Here is a 14,639-nt window from a genome sequence, read left to right as displayed (position 1 = left end):
TTAGTCGACGGTTGGTCGATCATTCTTTCTCGACATTCTCATGCAAGCGGCTCAGCTGAAAGGGCAATCCGTCATTCACGTCGCCTTTCAAGCGCTCCAATTAATCGTCACCGATTTCGTCGCTCTCCTGCCGACGACGTGCGTCTCGCACTGCATCCAAACAGCGGGAAAATTCGGCTCACAGCGCCTTGAAGTCTCAGAGAATAGAAAGACAGCCGTTGTGGAACTAGTGTAACATTCTTTGACCTCGTCTAGTTGAACGCTTGAAATTCAAAGGCGACAATTCGAGCTAACGACGTTAGGTCAGCATCGAAACATTCAATTGAAAATCTCAATTTGATTGTTTCCTTGTCCGGGCGTTCGTCGCAGTGGTGTGTCTGCGTTCGTTGCCTCACATTCGTGATGTACTCGTGGGGAAAGGCGTCGTCGGGCCAACTCGGTCTCGGCAGCACGGAAGAGAACGCGATCAGCACGCCGCATCGCGTCAAACTGCCTGACGGAAGCGCGATCGTCTCGATCGCGAGCGGCGACGAGCACACAGCACTCGCAACCGAAGACGGATCGGTCTACACGTGCGGCAGCGCCGATTACGGTCAAACGGGACACGATACGGCGACGACGAAATTCAGTAAGAGCTAGCCAGACGAAGAGAACCCCCGCAAACAGACGTGTGTCTCCATAGAATTGATGGTCGGATTGGAAACGATGTCGTTCAAGTCGGTCGCCTGCGGTTCGCATCACACGGTCGCTTTGACGGTGAACGGGCTCGTCTACGCGTGGGGAGACGGCTCCGACGGGCAATTGGGGCGCGATTTGAAAGATGGGCAGCGTCATTGGAAAACACCGCGGTATATTTAGAGAAGAAACGAACGGCTGTTTCTATGGGAGGGAGAGATGTCTCTAGACTTGTCAAGGGCTTCACTGGATCCGTCGTTCTCGTCACCTGTGGAAACAAGCACAATCTCGCATTGACGTCTGGTATTAATTAATTAATTAATTAATTAATTAATTAACTTGATTTGATTTTTGACGTCACTTTTTTCTCTAGTTGGTTTTGTTTACAGTTGGGGCTCCAATGGTTACTCTCAACTGGGGCGTGGATTGGGACCGAGTGCTTGTGAACCTCAATGCGTTTCCATGCTCTCGGGCTTGCCAATCGCTCAGATTGCCGCCGGTGGATTTCACAGCGTCGCCTTGACGATATCGGGCAACGTGTTCAGCTGGGGAAAAAACGAGTAAGAACACATGGCAAATATGTTATCAATTGAAATTTCTTCTTGCGCTCGTAGTTTTGGTCAATTAGGCTTGGGAGACACCTTAGGTGAGACCGACGACTTTTCCTCGGAGGGAAGACGAGAAAGACGCCCTTTTGTCATTTTAGGTCGTTGCACGCCGACGTGGATAAAGATGATGAAGGATCACGACGTCTGCCACGTCTGCTGCGGCGGCGATCACACAGCCCTTCTAACTAAGGCATCATCATCATCATCATCAGAAAGAAAAAGTTCTGAAAAAATAATATTTTATTTCATTTTAGAACGACGGAAGACTGTTTACGTTCGGGTCAAACGGAAACGGTCAACTGGGTCACGATTTCGGTCATTCTCACGTCGTACCGAAACAGGTACAAATCCATAAGGAGATAATACCTAAATTAATTTAATATTTAGGTTATGGAACTTATGGGAAACTCAGTCGTTCAAGTGGCTTGCGGACGACAGCACACAATCGCGTTGATCGACTCAAACTGTCGCATATACGCGTTCGGCTTGGGCGGAAGTGGACAGCTCGGCTTCGGGACGGGAATCAAATCGACGAAAGTTCCCGCCGTCGTTTCGAGTCTCGACGCTGCCCTAACGTCCTCGTATCCGCATAAAATTTTCGCCGGCGGCTACCAGTCCTTCGCTTTGCTATCGTCGAATCCGTTTGGGGGGGTGTGTGACTTTTCCAATGCGTTTTGTGAAGACTCACTTTTTTTTTTATTAGATGGATTCTTTGCCGAATCCCGTTTGGACTCCCGATTTTGTTTCTCAAATTCTTCTCGATTCGTTGATTGACGACGCGGAGAAGACGAATCGCTACGACGAAATTCTTCAGTAGGTGGACAAGCAATATTTTTATTTGTTTTTATTAATTAATATTTTGCAGACGCGTGACTGCCGCGTTCGGGTCGTGGTCTCTTCTAAATGGCTCGTTCGTAGACAAGAGAGTTCCTCGTTCTTCCGACGACTGGTGGATGTCTCTGGACATGAAATCGGTCAGGCAAATTCTTCGTCGACTTGCTACTATACAACAATTAGCTTTTCAAGAGAAGGTGAAATATCGTTTATAAAACAAATGAAAAAAAACAATCAATCCGTTTCTCTTAGTTCTGCTTAGCCGTTCAGCAAGGAATTACGACTTGGACGACAGAACGCAACGCGGTGCCGGCCAACGTGCCCGAAGAATTTTTTCGGGCGTTTATCATATTGCCGGAATGCCATTTCTTTCACAATCCAAAAAAACACATCGATTTAATAGATGCTTACATTCAAGCTTTTTTGTCCCTATCAAGCGACCAGAGAAAGATTATAGGTAGGAACGCAGAAAGTTAGATATTATGCGTAATCTTCTCTTCTATTTGCAATGAAGGTCAAGGACAAATACAAATCGGCGCCGATTTTTTCGGCAAGGTCGTCAACGTAAGAAAAAACGAGAGATGGTGTTTTACTCAGACATTTCTTCTCAGATATTCATGGGATCCATTTCACATCTCTTGGCTCCGCTTAAGGGTCGTCTGACTCACAGATCGCTTGCGGTAGAAACGACGAGCCGTGGCCACTCGATTCTTTTTTTTTTTAATTGAGCACATTCACAGGAGTTACCAGGGCGATTCTTCTTGTGGAATTGTCTTCAATTGTTGACGTGTCTCAACAAGGCCAGTGCATCGAGAAAAAAATTGTACGGACAGAATAAACGTACTCTGCGCAGACAAACGAAGCGGGCGGCGAAATCATTTCGTACGAGTCGTTCTACCTCGAACAGCTCAACAATTCAAAGGAATTCGATTTGACCGAGGATTACTTTCGACTAATTAAGGTAGGTCATTAAAAACTAAAATTAATCAATTAATTACGTTTTGATTTAATTGAAAACCTTAATTAATTTAATTAAATAAATTCTTATTTAATTGATAAAATGTATAGGAAATCCCGGCGTTGTTTGCTTTTCCGTTTCTTTTCGACTCTCGCATGAAGTCGAAGTTGTTGGACTTGGACGCTCGATTTCAAATGCAGGTATAAGAGTGACTCTTTGAAATGTGCAATCAGAATTTATTTTCTTTATAGCAAGCGGTCAACATTGCCCATCAACGCAATTTCTCCGTTCTGATTCAGCATCGTTTTGCTAACGCCGGCGAAAATTTCATGACCGAACCGTATCTAATTTTTCGAATTCGTCGCGATTGTTTGCTTCGCGACACCCTCGACGAAGTGGTCAAGTACTCGGCGCAACAGGATCAGTCCAATGAGCCAGTTTTCAAAAAACCGCTCAACGTCGAGATCTTATATGTGTGTCACTCTCCTTTCACTAGACCTTGTCTCATTAGGTTCAGTTCGACGACGAGGAAGGCATGGATGCCGGCGGAGTAAAGAAGGTATACCTTTCGAATGGGTTAATTTCGTGAAATGAGGAGTAGATTTCGCGTAGGAATTTTTTCTTTTCCTCATTCGCGATCTATTTAATCCCGACTTCGGAATGTTCACCGTTCTTCCGGAATCGAACCTAACGTGGTTCTTCGAACACGTACGCTCGTCGATGCGTTCGAATCATTTATGATGATGATGATGATGATGATGATTGTTAGTCGTACGAAGAACGCATGTTCGAAATGGTCGGAATCGTCTGCGGCTTAGCGATTTACAATAACGTCATACTTAATACGAACTTTCCCCTAGTCGTCTACAAAAAACTTCTTCGTCGGTCAGCATAGTATTTGATTATTATTTGACGTCTTTTCACCTTATCTGATTGACAAAGGCAATTGACATTGCAAGACTTGAAAGAATTGCACCCATCTCTAGCGGAGTAGGGGATGTGCTAATTGTAGTTACTCTGAATCAGAAAGGGCTCGGGGTTTTGTAGAAATTTACAAGCGCTGCTAGATTACGACGGCGACGATTTTACGGATATGTTTTGCTTGACTTTTCAGGTGCGCGGGCGTCAATTAACTGACGCTCCTTTATGAATATCGTTTCTTTTTTTTGTATGTAGATTACTCGTTCGTCTTTCGGCGAGCTTCTCACATTTGATTTGATTCCGGACGGAAGCCAAAAAAGCGTTACGAAAGAGAATAGGTACGTCGTTGAATTTGCATGGGGTTTTCGATTTGTTGCACGGGCTTGTATACGTAGAGATGAATACATTGCCTACTACGTCGATTTTATGCTGAGCAAAGTAATAGAGAACCAATTCAAGGCATTCAATCGAGGATTTTGGCGCGTCTGCAGTGAACTTTGCCGCGTGAGTCGACACTGAATAGCTTTATATAGAAAGTAAGGTTTTTTTTCCTTTAGGCTGTCTTTCATCCAAAAGAGTTAATGTCGATCGCTTCGGGCTACTCCACATTTGATTTATTGGAAATGGAGAAGGTGACGGAATACAAGAATGGTTATCATCCACAGCATAGGACAATCATCTGGTTTTGGAGTACTCTGCGTGGATTAGGTGATACATTAAAGAAGGCATTTTTGGGTCAGATAAAATAAATGGTAGAGGTATAAATCGTTTTGGAAATCTGATGTAGTGTTCTTGACTGGAAGTGACCGGATACCTATTACAGGGATAAAGAGCATGACGGTACTATAAATGTATAATGTTGAATGCCGGATACAGTGTTGTTGATCTTTCTAGTTCTATATTCAACGTACGGACTGCGGACCGAAGTGCGATAGACTGCCCGTCGCCCACACGTGTTTCAATATTTTGGACTTGCCCCACTACGGATCTCAGGCAGTTCTTCGAGATAAGCTAATTCTTGCTATCACGCACACGTCGGGGTTTGGCTTAGTTTAGTTTCTTTGCGATATCACGTGGGAGTTGTGTTATTATTTCGTACTCTAAAAATACGAATTCAAAAATGCATGCAGTAGTGCGCACGTTAGGCGTGTTCTCGCCCACAGATTACAGACGGGCCTTGCGGGGCAAAGGGCTTCGAATGCTCTGCATATTTACGTAGGCACTCTCTCCAACGGCTGGATCCGTTCGCCGCCGTCGCTTCGCTCAAACGACATGGCTCATCCGACGCTACCGCTGCGACGGGTACGCGAAACAAAAACGGATAGGACAAAAATATCGCTCGAATAATCGCTTATCGATCTAGTCTCGAACGCTCGCCGCCCTCAAAACCGTCCAGAGCGACGAAATGACGAAGCCCCAGTCAAAGAACCAAGCCGAAGTCGATCTCTTGGACGATATACGGTGATCCATCCAATCGACGTCATCGCGCTATATAAAAAAACGGCGGCGTCCGCTTCCTGTCGCAGGAACTTCACGAAGCAGCGTTCGAGCATCGAAAAAGATTACGCCCAGGTCTCGTTCTCACGCGACGGGTGTCGAAAGCTCCCCTTTTTTCTTCTAACGTTTCCGTTCTCCTCCTCCCCCTTTTTTTTTTCTCAACCCCACAGAGCATGCTCCGACTCGTCGGGCAGTTCATGCAGAAGCGAGACGCGAACGGGTATCACGGGGACGTCGATAGTAATCGGTTCGTTTCCCGACGACTGCGACTTTTTTTTTCTTTTGAAATAATTGTTTGAATTTTTTTTAGCTCGGCGTTTGCCGTTTGGCGAACGCTGCTCGAGGAGTCGGAAAAGGTGTATCGGGCTCGTTTGGTCATCGCCGAACAGCTGATGAGTCAGGTGAGCGAGATGGCGAAGTCGCAGAAGCAGACGAAAGTGCAACTCTTTAAGAAGGCAAGTGACACAATTCAATATGATGATTATTATTAGGTGCACTGTGCGAGCTTCCTTTTGTTTTCTCTATAGTGCCACGATTTGGGAAATCAGCTGCACGGCGAAATGCAGCAGTCGATCAAAGAGGTTACTAAGGTGCGGATGGACTCTTGGGCTGCGACGTGTGTGGGGAAGCTTTTGGGGGGTTCTTCATTAGGCCAAGAAAACGTACCGTGAATTGGAGTCTGTTTCGGCGGGAGCGCGGAAGTCGTACCACGACGCCGAGAACAGGTGTGACTGGGTGCATCGTTCTATTTTTACGTTCGCGGCAGAATGCGCACGGCGCGTGTCTCGAGCATCGATACGATCAATAACAACTGATCGTTCGACCGAGGGGAATGCCAAGCATGTTCTATCGCGATCCCGTGTCGTACGTAATCGTTTCCTACCCGTAGAAAAGTGGACGAGTCACTTGTGCAGTTTCCGTAATCGATTCAAAGCCCCAAGGGCCCCCTCAGTGTAGACCGCTTAATTCTACAATTGGATATTGATTGGGTGAAGTGGTAAGCCCGATGAGGTCGAAACCCCTGTCTCACGCTATCGATTGAAGGCCCAACGCTTCAATTTTATTGGCTCGTTCTCTAAGCCTCGCGCGCGCGATCATTTCCGCTCGACCATAAATAGATCGAGGCGGGTTCCGCGATCCCTCGAGGCCCTTTGGGAGACGATTGCGGCCGTTTAATCGCAATTATCGTCGCTCTAACCGCCGCAACCCGCCGCGAGACGCTATCCTAACCCGTAACATAGCGACTCCAACGATGAATGAGATGGGGGAGTGACCCCCGGCGCGCAGGGGGGCCTTCCGCGCGCGACAATACGATAAAAATCGCGCGCGACATGCACGTACTGTACACACGCTGGGCATTATTATCCAATTCACTCTGATCTAATAGTTCAATTCTGCACTGGGTGGGAAAACGTCCCGTAGCGTATGTATAGACACGTCGTCTCCGCTACGCATAACTATCCATATGATGACCATGTTTCAGACTTATCCTGCCACGACGACAAGTGGCGTCGTCTATCCGGGTTCGCCGACGACCAATATCCAACCGAATAAGGCTCGTCGAACGTCGTGCGGTTTTTCGGTACCGGAGGTTGCGGCCTCCGATCCCATGCTCGGTACTACTAGTAGACTCTTAGCACACACACGCGCGATTGTCTGTTTGTTTTATTTTGCGAACGCGCGCGCGATGTACGGTAGACAGCTGTTCGCGTACGGCGTTCGTGAATTCGTTTGTCTAACGCGTTACTGTCTCTTTTCGATCGATTATTTATTCATGCATTCGTTTTCTTTCGTTCAGGATCGTCTCCTCAGTGCATTTTTACCGACAGCCAATCGCAGGTGAGAGATTTACGCGCGCGCCGCTATACCGGGGACATTTTCCCGCTTAGCTTAGGAGATTTTCATCCCACGCATTTTTCGCACACACTTCCGCTCAATGCAGCTGTAGGCGGAAGATTTTCTCATTTTTTCCTATATACAGTACGACCTCCTTGTTTCTTTCGCGCCCTTTTTAAAATTTCATTCACGCGACAGTCGCGGTATGCTCACAACGCGAGTCGCGTAGGTAGAGAATTCCAGGCACTTCATTGTGCCTTGTAACTGCTTTATCACTAGAAACCGTTTAGGACCACCTAAACGCCTCGTTGGAACGTAATCTATTCCCGCTATGTTTCCTGCGCATTTTTTTCGCCTCGCTGTCTCCCAATTCGCCCCGACGCGTCTGTAGACAGCTCGCAATCGGGGCCCCCTAATTGCAAAACGCAATTACGTCCAGGAAAAAGCCGCGCCACAGGGCAAAATCTAATGTGTCGCTAAACGGTCCGTTGACACATCGTGATCGCATAACAGGAAATGGGAGGGGAAGAATAACATTAGAGGCCCCCAACCGAGGCATTTGAATGAGGGTGTTGGGGTTGGGGCACACGTTTAGTTCCGTGACCGACGTCGATTCGCGAGGGTTGTCCCATTGCGATCGCAATCGCTTATACGCGTCTATTCTACCCTTCGTTTCGACTCATTTGCTTTCGTTCGGGTAATTTGACCCCGTTTCCTTTGTGTCACTCGCGCAATAGAGGCGAAGAGGAAAGACAATGACGTCTCATCGTTTTTTTTTGCGTTTATAGACAATGATCGACGCGACTACGACATCCGTTGACTCCTCGACGCTACGCTCGGCGGCGCCGCCATCATCGACTTCTTATTCAGTCCTAAAGGGATTGAACGGTAAGAAAAAATAATCAAATATTTAATTATTAAAAATTTATTTATTTATTTACTTATAGGCACTGTTTTTGCTTATGGTCAAACGGCCTCAGGTGCCGCCCTGATCGACGCTGCGCGCCGTCGCGTTGTAGACGCGAAGCATGGGAACGAGACCGTTCGACATGCCATTTGTGCCGGCAATGAAACTTTGAATGCAGTGGACGTTGAGACCGATTCCGCCCGCCGATTTGGAGATCTTGGAGCACATTTTCAACGTGTCGTAGATGCCCTAGAAGAAACGCCTCAATTTTTAATTAACTTTTTATACGTATTTCAAGTACATGTATTTACGTCATAAATATTATCCTATGTATAAAGATTTTAATCGACACATAAGGGCCCACTCACCTTCGTACGCGAGTTCCTCTCCTTCTTTCGAGCGTCTTGCAACGGAAGCCATGTAGAAAGTATTCTCGTGACCTTTAATTAATTAAAATTATTTAATCTAATTAAAATTAAACTAGAGACTTTATATTAAATATAGCACTGCCGTTCAAAGATTGTCAATAGCTTCATGGTATGAACTGCGATCTGAGTGCAAGTCGACGGCAACAAAGTCTCGTCGATTCGCATCATTGACTACGTTTGAATCTGACGTCACATCTAGATTTTCTTTCAATGCCTGCAACTCGGACATGGCCTTCGTCGACACCTCGTATCGATGCAGGACGATGAAATAGTAAAATCTCGCCGCAAACACGAGAAAAACGAGGACAAAGACGCCAAGCACGACGCTAGCAACGAGAGCTGCAATCCAACGATTCGACGCCGAGCTCTCGTCGTCACTCAGAGTCCCATTCACGTGCTCCAAAACAACGTTGCCTCCGTAGACGTGAGCGAATTTAATCCAGCATGTAATCCTCAATTCGAACATGAAGAGAACGATGCCGCCCACGCGAGTTCGACGTATTTGTGAAGCGCACGTGCGGCGACTCGCGCACCGCTTCCGGGTTGACGGTGTGACGCGAGCCGACCGCGTCGACGTACGGCAGTATGCACGTCGATATCAATAAAGCGAATAGATGAACGCGTCGTCTTTCTATGCACGTGAGTGAGAGCGTATACACGCCTTACGTTTGCAATCCGGCCTTTTCGTCATCCATTTCTCTCCTTTCTTCCAGCATAGAACCCTTTCTCTTCTATCTATGCTTCCAGGTAACCTACCTAAAGCACGCTAGAGATAGAACAACAACATGTCGACGGGAAAACGCAAGGAAATCTATAAGTACGCCGCTCCCTGGCCTTTATACAGCATGAACTGGAGCATACGACCCGATAAAAGATTTCGACTTGCCTTGGGAAGCTTCCTCGAAGAGTACAATAACAGAGTAAGCCAAAGAACGAGGCGCGGCACCAAATTTCCAAGAGGCGACGTCTCTCTCGCAGGTCCAAATAGTATCTCTAGACGAAGAAAAGGGCGAATTCACTTTGAAGTCCTGCTTCGAGCATCCCTATCCGACTACGAAAATCATTTGGATTCCTGATAGTGTATGAGGGGGGGGGGGACTCTGTTAGATCCATAAAAGAGAGAGAAGAGGGGGACCTTATTAGACAGAAGTTTTGACTATGAGGTTTGGGTGTAGAAAGGGTCCCTGCCTGATTTGTTGGCAACTGCTGGTGACTATTTGAGAATTTGGAGAGTCGGAGAGTCGGACACGATATTAGAATGTCTTTTGAATAACGTGAGGGAATGGGGGGAAAACGAAAGGGGAAGTTTGAATTTGTAGTTTCTAGAATAAGAACTCTGATTTCTGTGCTCCGTTGACGTCGTTCGATTGGAACGAAATCGATCCGAATCTCTTGGGAACATCGAGTATCGATACGACGTGCACCATTTGGGGATTGGAGGCAAGCGAAACGGAACAGCAAACGGGTTTCTTCAAGATAAACTCTTCCGTGTTTAGACTGGACAGATCGTGCGAAGAATATCAGGCTGTGTGAAGACCCAGTTGATAGCCCACAACAAAGAGGTATTGTATAGCAGCTAATGCAAGACGGCTCATATATATATATATATACTTTACCTTCAGGTTTATGATATTGCCTTCAGTCGTGCCGGCAGCGGACGAGATCTTTTCGCTTCCGTCGGAGCCGACGGTTCCGTGAGAATGTTCGACCTTCGGTGCGTCGAAAGAGTGAAGGGGAACCGACTATTTATTTATTTATTTATTGACATATGGTGTTAGACATCTCGAGTATTCGACGATAATCTACGAAGACGAATTTCATCGAGCCTTGTTGCGTCTGTCGTGGAACAAGCAGGATCCAAATTATCTGGCAACGTTCACTATGGACAGCCAAGAGGTCAAACAAAGAAAAACTAGAGCAATTATTAATTAATTAATTAATTAATTAATGGGAGTTCTTTTTGCTCAGGTCATTATACTTGATGTCCGAAAGCCTTTCTTTCCCGTCGCAAAACTGAGCAATCACAAGGCCCAAGTCAATGGAGTCGCTTGGGCTCCCCACTCTTCTTGCCACATATGTACAGCAGGTAAATTCGAAATGGACGTCTTAGGGCATATACTTATCGTTGTCTTTTTCTCTTCAGCTGATGACCGCCAGGCTCTGATATGGGACATCCAGCAGATGCCTCGGCCTATCGAAGGTCCCATACTTGCTTATTCATCGGAAGGCGAAATTAATCAGATACAGTGGGCTTCGACGCAGCCTGATTGGATCGCAATTGGTTATAATAACTTCATGGAAATACTGCGTGTGTAGTGGTGGAACCATTGCAGCATTGTAGCCCTTCGATGAATTAAGAAGGGGCGTTTTTCTCGTGTGTACTTTTCCCTGTTTTTCTTACCGTCCAAGTCTATGCAGTCGGGATACTTCCCAAAGGCAAAGCGCGCTGAGAGCCTTGTCGATCTCTGTGAAGCTGAACAAATGACCCGAGTGTCGATAGTGAGAAAAACTACAGCGATTTCCACCTGCCCTACCTTGGCTATCTCTATGACAACCTGAAAAGGCTTCGGTCCTTCCTCGTCAGCCGGCAAAACCTACCAATAAAAAAGAGGTCATTACTTTTCTCTATTGTCTTACCGTGTTTTTTTATAAGAGCAAGTTTGGGGTTGGAGAAAAATTCATGAGAAGCGCAAAGCACCAGAGCGCCTTCACCTCGTCGTCGAGCACAGCAAAGAGAGGTGAGAGCAAATCGGACATGCCTTGCGTGTAGGCGAGATCTCGATTATAAACGGCGTAATTCAATAAAATATTGCTAGAATTCACTCCGTCAATTATTTCCGCGCCCCATCTCTTTTCGATCCTCTACCTTAGCTGATCCACGTGACGTATGGATCGTTTTCGCCCGAGTAGTAGCCGCACGTCCGATCTGTTCGAGTCACGTTAATTAAATTCTACTTCATCTCTCGTCGTTTTTCGTGTGTTCTAAGCCTAAGCTCTAATAGGCTTTGCCTGAACTTGAAAGCAGTACTACTGATATATATATATATATATATATATATATATATAGGCAGTCATCATCGTTCATTCGTTTTGTATCACAGGCTCAATGCGCAGCAGCTGCCTGGCAGTTTTAATTAATCAGAATGGGTTGTCATGATGCTTATGCGATCGGACACTGGATTTGGGTTGTTCAAATTTTGCTCCCCCGAGTCTTTATTTGTGGAATTGCAATCTGGACATTGCTTTTGCAAAGCGTACTCAACCGCAGTGTATGGCTGGCTCTGATGGCTCCGATTCATGGCCCAAAAAGATAGTTATTGTTGTTATACTGTATTAGATGAAATACAGTATTATCACGGATTGTCTCTCTACAATCCGTGGTATCATTGGTATCATGAGCTCAGCTATTGAAAGTACCCGGATCTAGTTGACCAAACCGCAACTTGTTTGGACGTTTGGTTTAATTTTGCCTTGGAGAACGCCGGATAGCATAGAAGCGAGGCGACCGACGACCTGATCGCGTCCGTCGATCAGATACCACATTCGAGTGAACGTTTGGAAGTTCTACAAACTTAGTTCAAGCAACGTAACGAAAAGACTCCGATAGCGTCACTTTGCTCAGCTTCGAAGCCATGAAATCCTTCAATTTTCGAGTTGTCGCATACGGGGTTCCTCAAACAAACATGGCGGAACGCGAGTCGGTTCAGCGGCATTGCGAGCAATCGAATTGCGGCAGCTTGGACGCTGCTTGAAAGCCAGGACATGGGAAACGTATTTGCGCGTGTCGTGGAGGCGTACGATCGCCGAATCGACGTGGCATCGCGCGCTTTGCAAGAATCGAATTCGGCCAAGGACATGCTTGCTCTGGCTGCAGGTAGAAAGCAGGCGGGGAACGGAGAGGGGCCCTCTGAGACATGTGCGATTAGAAAATAAGTTCCACCGAGTGGAAAAAGAGCTGCGATCGGTCGGAGAACGGCTCAAGTTGCACGAGACGGAAAATGCGAAATTGAGGAAAAATATTTCCGAAAAAGGTGACAAACATTGCAGGAATGTCATCGAAATTAAACTTTTTCTGTAGATTCTGTACTACGCGACTTGAACGAGCGTCTAAATCACTTGTCGTCTGCAAGAGACTTGACTTCTCGAGAAAAAGTAATAGGGGATAAATAGTTTGAGAGTTTGCTTCACACATTTGCCGCTTTTTCAGAATGAACTGGTTGAAAAACTGGAAAAGTCAGAAGAGGGTCGACAGGAATTGATTGTCATATTGGAGAAAAAGAATGATGTCATCGCCAAGTTGGATGGTAAGTCGATTCGATTGGATCAAGAGATAAAATGCATCGTTTTTCTTTAGAGGAATGGAACGATATGTCGGCGCGTCTCGCAAAGGCAAACAAGGCAAAGAACGATGCAATGGTATATTAGTTTCGTGTGGATTTGGACACTTTTTATGGGATTATTTCCAGCTTCAACTTGGAGAAATACAAAGCAAGGAAACGCTTTCTAAAGCAAGCCAAATAAAGAAAACAACGTGTTCTAATGAGTATCTGACGCATCTTTTTTTTCGGTGTGTGCAGTCCAAAGAACAGAGACTGGCAGAGGAAAAAGAATTGCTCACCTCGCAGAACGAATGGCTCCAGTCACAGCTGAGAGCAAAATCAAATGAAATGGTCAGCATGCGACATGAAAGAGTAAGTGAACAGTTGTCAGAATACCATATGGTACCGGTCTATTATACGGTATTTGCCATTTCTAGGCTTCGGATAGAGTTTATCTCAGAGTGCAGTTGAGTGCCAAAGAACAAGAGGTACAAAGAGACGAGCAGATGCTCGGATTGGTATTGCCTGCGCGAAATTTAGGTTGGAAGACTCGGTGCAATTGCTCAAGAGACGCAGAAAGTGAATCGTGAACTGGAGGCCAAATTGGATGTGTATTTGAACAAATTGAAGGAGGTGTGAAGACAAGTGATTCCGTTTCTAGGGGATGACGTTGTCATTTAGGTGAGAGACGAGAAAATGGCGTCCGATGAGCACCATAATAACGAACTGGCTGCTCAATCAAAGCTGACTGCGTTGTATCAGGTAGATGTCATGAAAGTTGTCAAAAATTGATTTAGTAATTTCTTTCTGTAGAAATCGTCCGAGGAGTTGGATGGACGAGTTCAGGAGATGCTGACGGCCGTCGAAGAATTGCAAGTGACTGTAGATAGAGGAAACAAATGTGAGACGACTTGAGTGCAAAAAGGATTCTGTTTGGTATGCGTGATTTTAGATCAAGCCGAATTGGAAGAGGAGAAAGAAACGCTAGCAGCAAGAGCAGGACTCCTAGGTAAATAATCTCCAACTAAAAATGTTTGCTCATTTAACGTGCGAACAATTCCAGAAACCAAAGTCAAAGAACTGGAAGAAAAATTAGAAGAAGCTCGCAGTAAGACACTTATATATGTGGAGACGCATTTGACTGGCTAGTAGTACTGTAGCTAGGCTTGTGCGACTCTGTACGGAAATTTTAGTTCACTGTTGTATTTCTAGGCCATTCGTTGTCAGAGAAAACCCTTCGCGAGGTCTATCCGTCTGCGGCTGCGTCTAGTGCGCGGCTCAAGTCTGGAATGACGTTAACTCAGGTACGCGCACGCCTTATCGTTATTTATCATTACGTTGCAGCACTGCGTGTTTTTTAGATCTATTCGAGTTACGTTGATGCAAAGGAGGCGCTTACCAAAGAGCAAGAGGAAAACAAGGAGCTGAGAAAAGAAATGGATCTCATTTTGAGGGTATCCGTAGAATTGATTTGGCTTTTTTTGTAAATGACATCGTCATTTTCTAGGAATTGAAAACGAAAGCGCTGATGTTGCAAGAACAGCGAAAGCGCTTTGAAGAAACGCTAACGATGAATGACTATATCAAAGAAACTCGGTGAAGCGACGGAAGTGCGTCGCTTCATCTCTTTTCGTTTATCTTGTTAAAAAAATTTCT

At 45.8% G+C, this 14,639-nt stretch overlaps 4 protein-coding genes across 6 annotated transcripts; all 4 read left to right on the top strand.

Moving 5' to 3' along the window:
• The first annotated feature begins 365 nt into the window (after positions 1 to 365).
• On the top strand, positions 366 to 5,123 carry LOC136187916 (probable E3 ubiquitin-protein ligase HERC4). The gene is made up of 27 exons (XM_065975629.1): positions 366 to 628; positions 683 to 848; positions 905 to 978; positions 1,049 to 1,235; positions 1,290 to 1,321; positions 1,382 to 1,473; positions 1,538 to 1,624; positions 1,671 to 1,934; positions 1,987 to 2,096; positions 2,149 to 2,314; positions 2,370 to 2,574; positions 2,632 to 2,681; positions 2,729 to 2,797; positions 2,858 to 2,917; positions 2,971 to 3,078; positions 3,186 to 3,275; positions 3,327 to 3,533; positions 3,587 to 3,634; positions 3,688 to 3,783; positions 3,845 to 3,960; positions 4,018 to 4,065; positions 4,123 to 4,189; positions 4,252 to 4,334; positions 4,392 to 4,500; positions 4,554 to 4,731; positions 4,784 to 4,836; positions 4,891 to 5,123. Exons 1-27 carry the CDS (start codon positions 403 to 405, stop codon positions 5,050 to 5,052), a joined length of 3,153 nt encoding a protein of 1,050 aa, XP_065831701.1. The 5' UTR covers positions 366 to 402; the 3' UTR covers positions 5,053 to 5,123.
• A 32-nt stretch (positions 5,124 to 5,155) lies between these two features.
• LOC136187917 (F-BAR and double SH3 domains protein 2-like) lies at positions 5,156 to 8,581 on the top strand. Of its 3 annotated transcripts, XM_065975632.1 has the most exons (11): positions 5,156 to 5,298; positions 5,360 to 5,457; positions 5,523 to 5,568; positions 5,664 to 5,740; positions 5,804 to 5,948; positions 6,021 to 6,083; positions 6,145 to 6,218; positions 6,881 to 6,916; positions 6,977 to 7,109; positions 7,292 to 7,332; positions 8,118 to 8,217. In XM_065975632.1, the coding sequence occupies exons 1-11, from the start codon at positions 5,269 to 5,271 to the stop codon at positions 8,122 to 8,124; spliced, it is 750 nt and encodes a 249-aa protein (XP_065831704.1). In that variant the 5' UTR covers positions 5,156 to 5,268; the 3' UTR covers positions 8,125 to 8,217. The 3 variants fall into 3 exon arrangements, with proteins under 3 accessions (XP_065831704.1, XP_065831702.1, XP_065831705.1); XM_065975630.1 differs by lacking the exons at positions 6,145 to 6,218; positions 6,881 to 6,916 and adding an exon at positions 8,277 to 8,581; XM_065975633.1 differs by lacking the exon at positions 6,881 to 6,916.
• An 853-nt stretch (positions 8,582 to 9,434) lies between these two features.
• On the top strand, positions 9,435 to 11,085 carry LOC136187890 (DDB1- and CUL4-associated factor 7-like). Its single transcript, XM_065975604.1, has 9 exons — positions 9,435 to 9,584; positions 9,643 to 9,744; positions 9,840 to 9,938; positions 9,991 to 10,104; positions 10,161 to 10,226; positions 10,287 to 10,378; positions 10,443 to 10,560; positions 10,633 to 10,750; positions 10,808 to 11,085. Exons 1-9 carry the CDS (start codon positions 9,450 to 9,452, stop codon positions 10,978 to 10,980), a joined length of 1,017 nt encoding a protein of 338 aa, XP_065831676.1. The 5' UTR covers positions 9,435 to 9,449; the 3' UTR covers positions 10,981 to 11,085.
• Positions 11,086 to 12,377: 1,292 nt separating this feature from the next.
• On the top strand, positions 12,378 to 14,583 carry LOC136188403 (nucleoprotein TPR-like). The gene is made up of 16 exons (XM_065976149.1): positions 12,378 to 12,538; positions 12,591 to 12,695; positions 12,743 to 12,816; positions 12,872 to 12,968; positions 13,019 to 13,080; positions 13,131 to 13,172; positions 13,242 to 13,355; positions 13,421 to 13,471; positions 13,524 to 13,616; positions 13,665 to 13,745; positions 13,797 to 13,884; positions 13,936 to 13,992; positions 14,047 to 14,091; positions 14,196 to 14,287; positions 14,345 to 14,437; positions 14,491 to 14,583. Exons 1-16 carry the CDS (start codon positions 12,427 to 12,429, stop codon positions 14,581 to 14,583), a joined length of 1,299 nt encoding a protein of 432 aa, XP_065832221.1. The 5' UTR covers positions 12,378 to 12,426.
• Positions 14,584 to 14,639: the final 56 nt, after the last annotated feature.

This window comes from Oscarella lobularis, chromosome 6 (assembly GCF_947507565.1).
Source record: "Oscarella lobularis chromosome 6, ooOscLobu1.1, whole genome shotgun sequence".
Lineage (NCBI taxonomy): Eukaryota > Metazoa > Porifera > Homoscleromorpha > Homosclerophorida > Oscarellidae > Oscarella > Oscarella lobularis.
The sequence above is the reverse complement of the archived record's forward strand: the minus strand, read 5'-3'. Positions and strand labels throughout refer to the sequence as shown.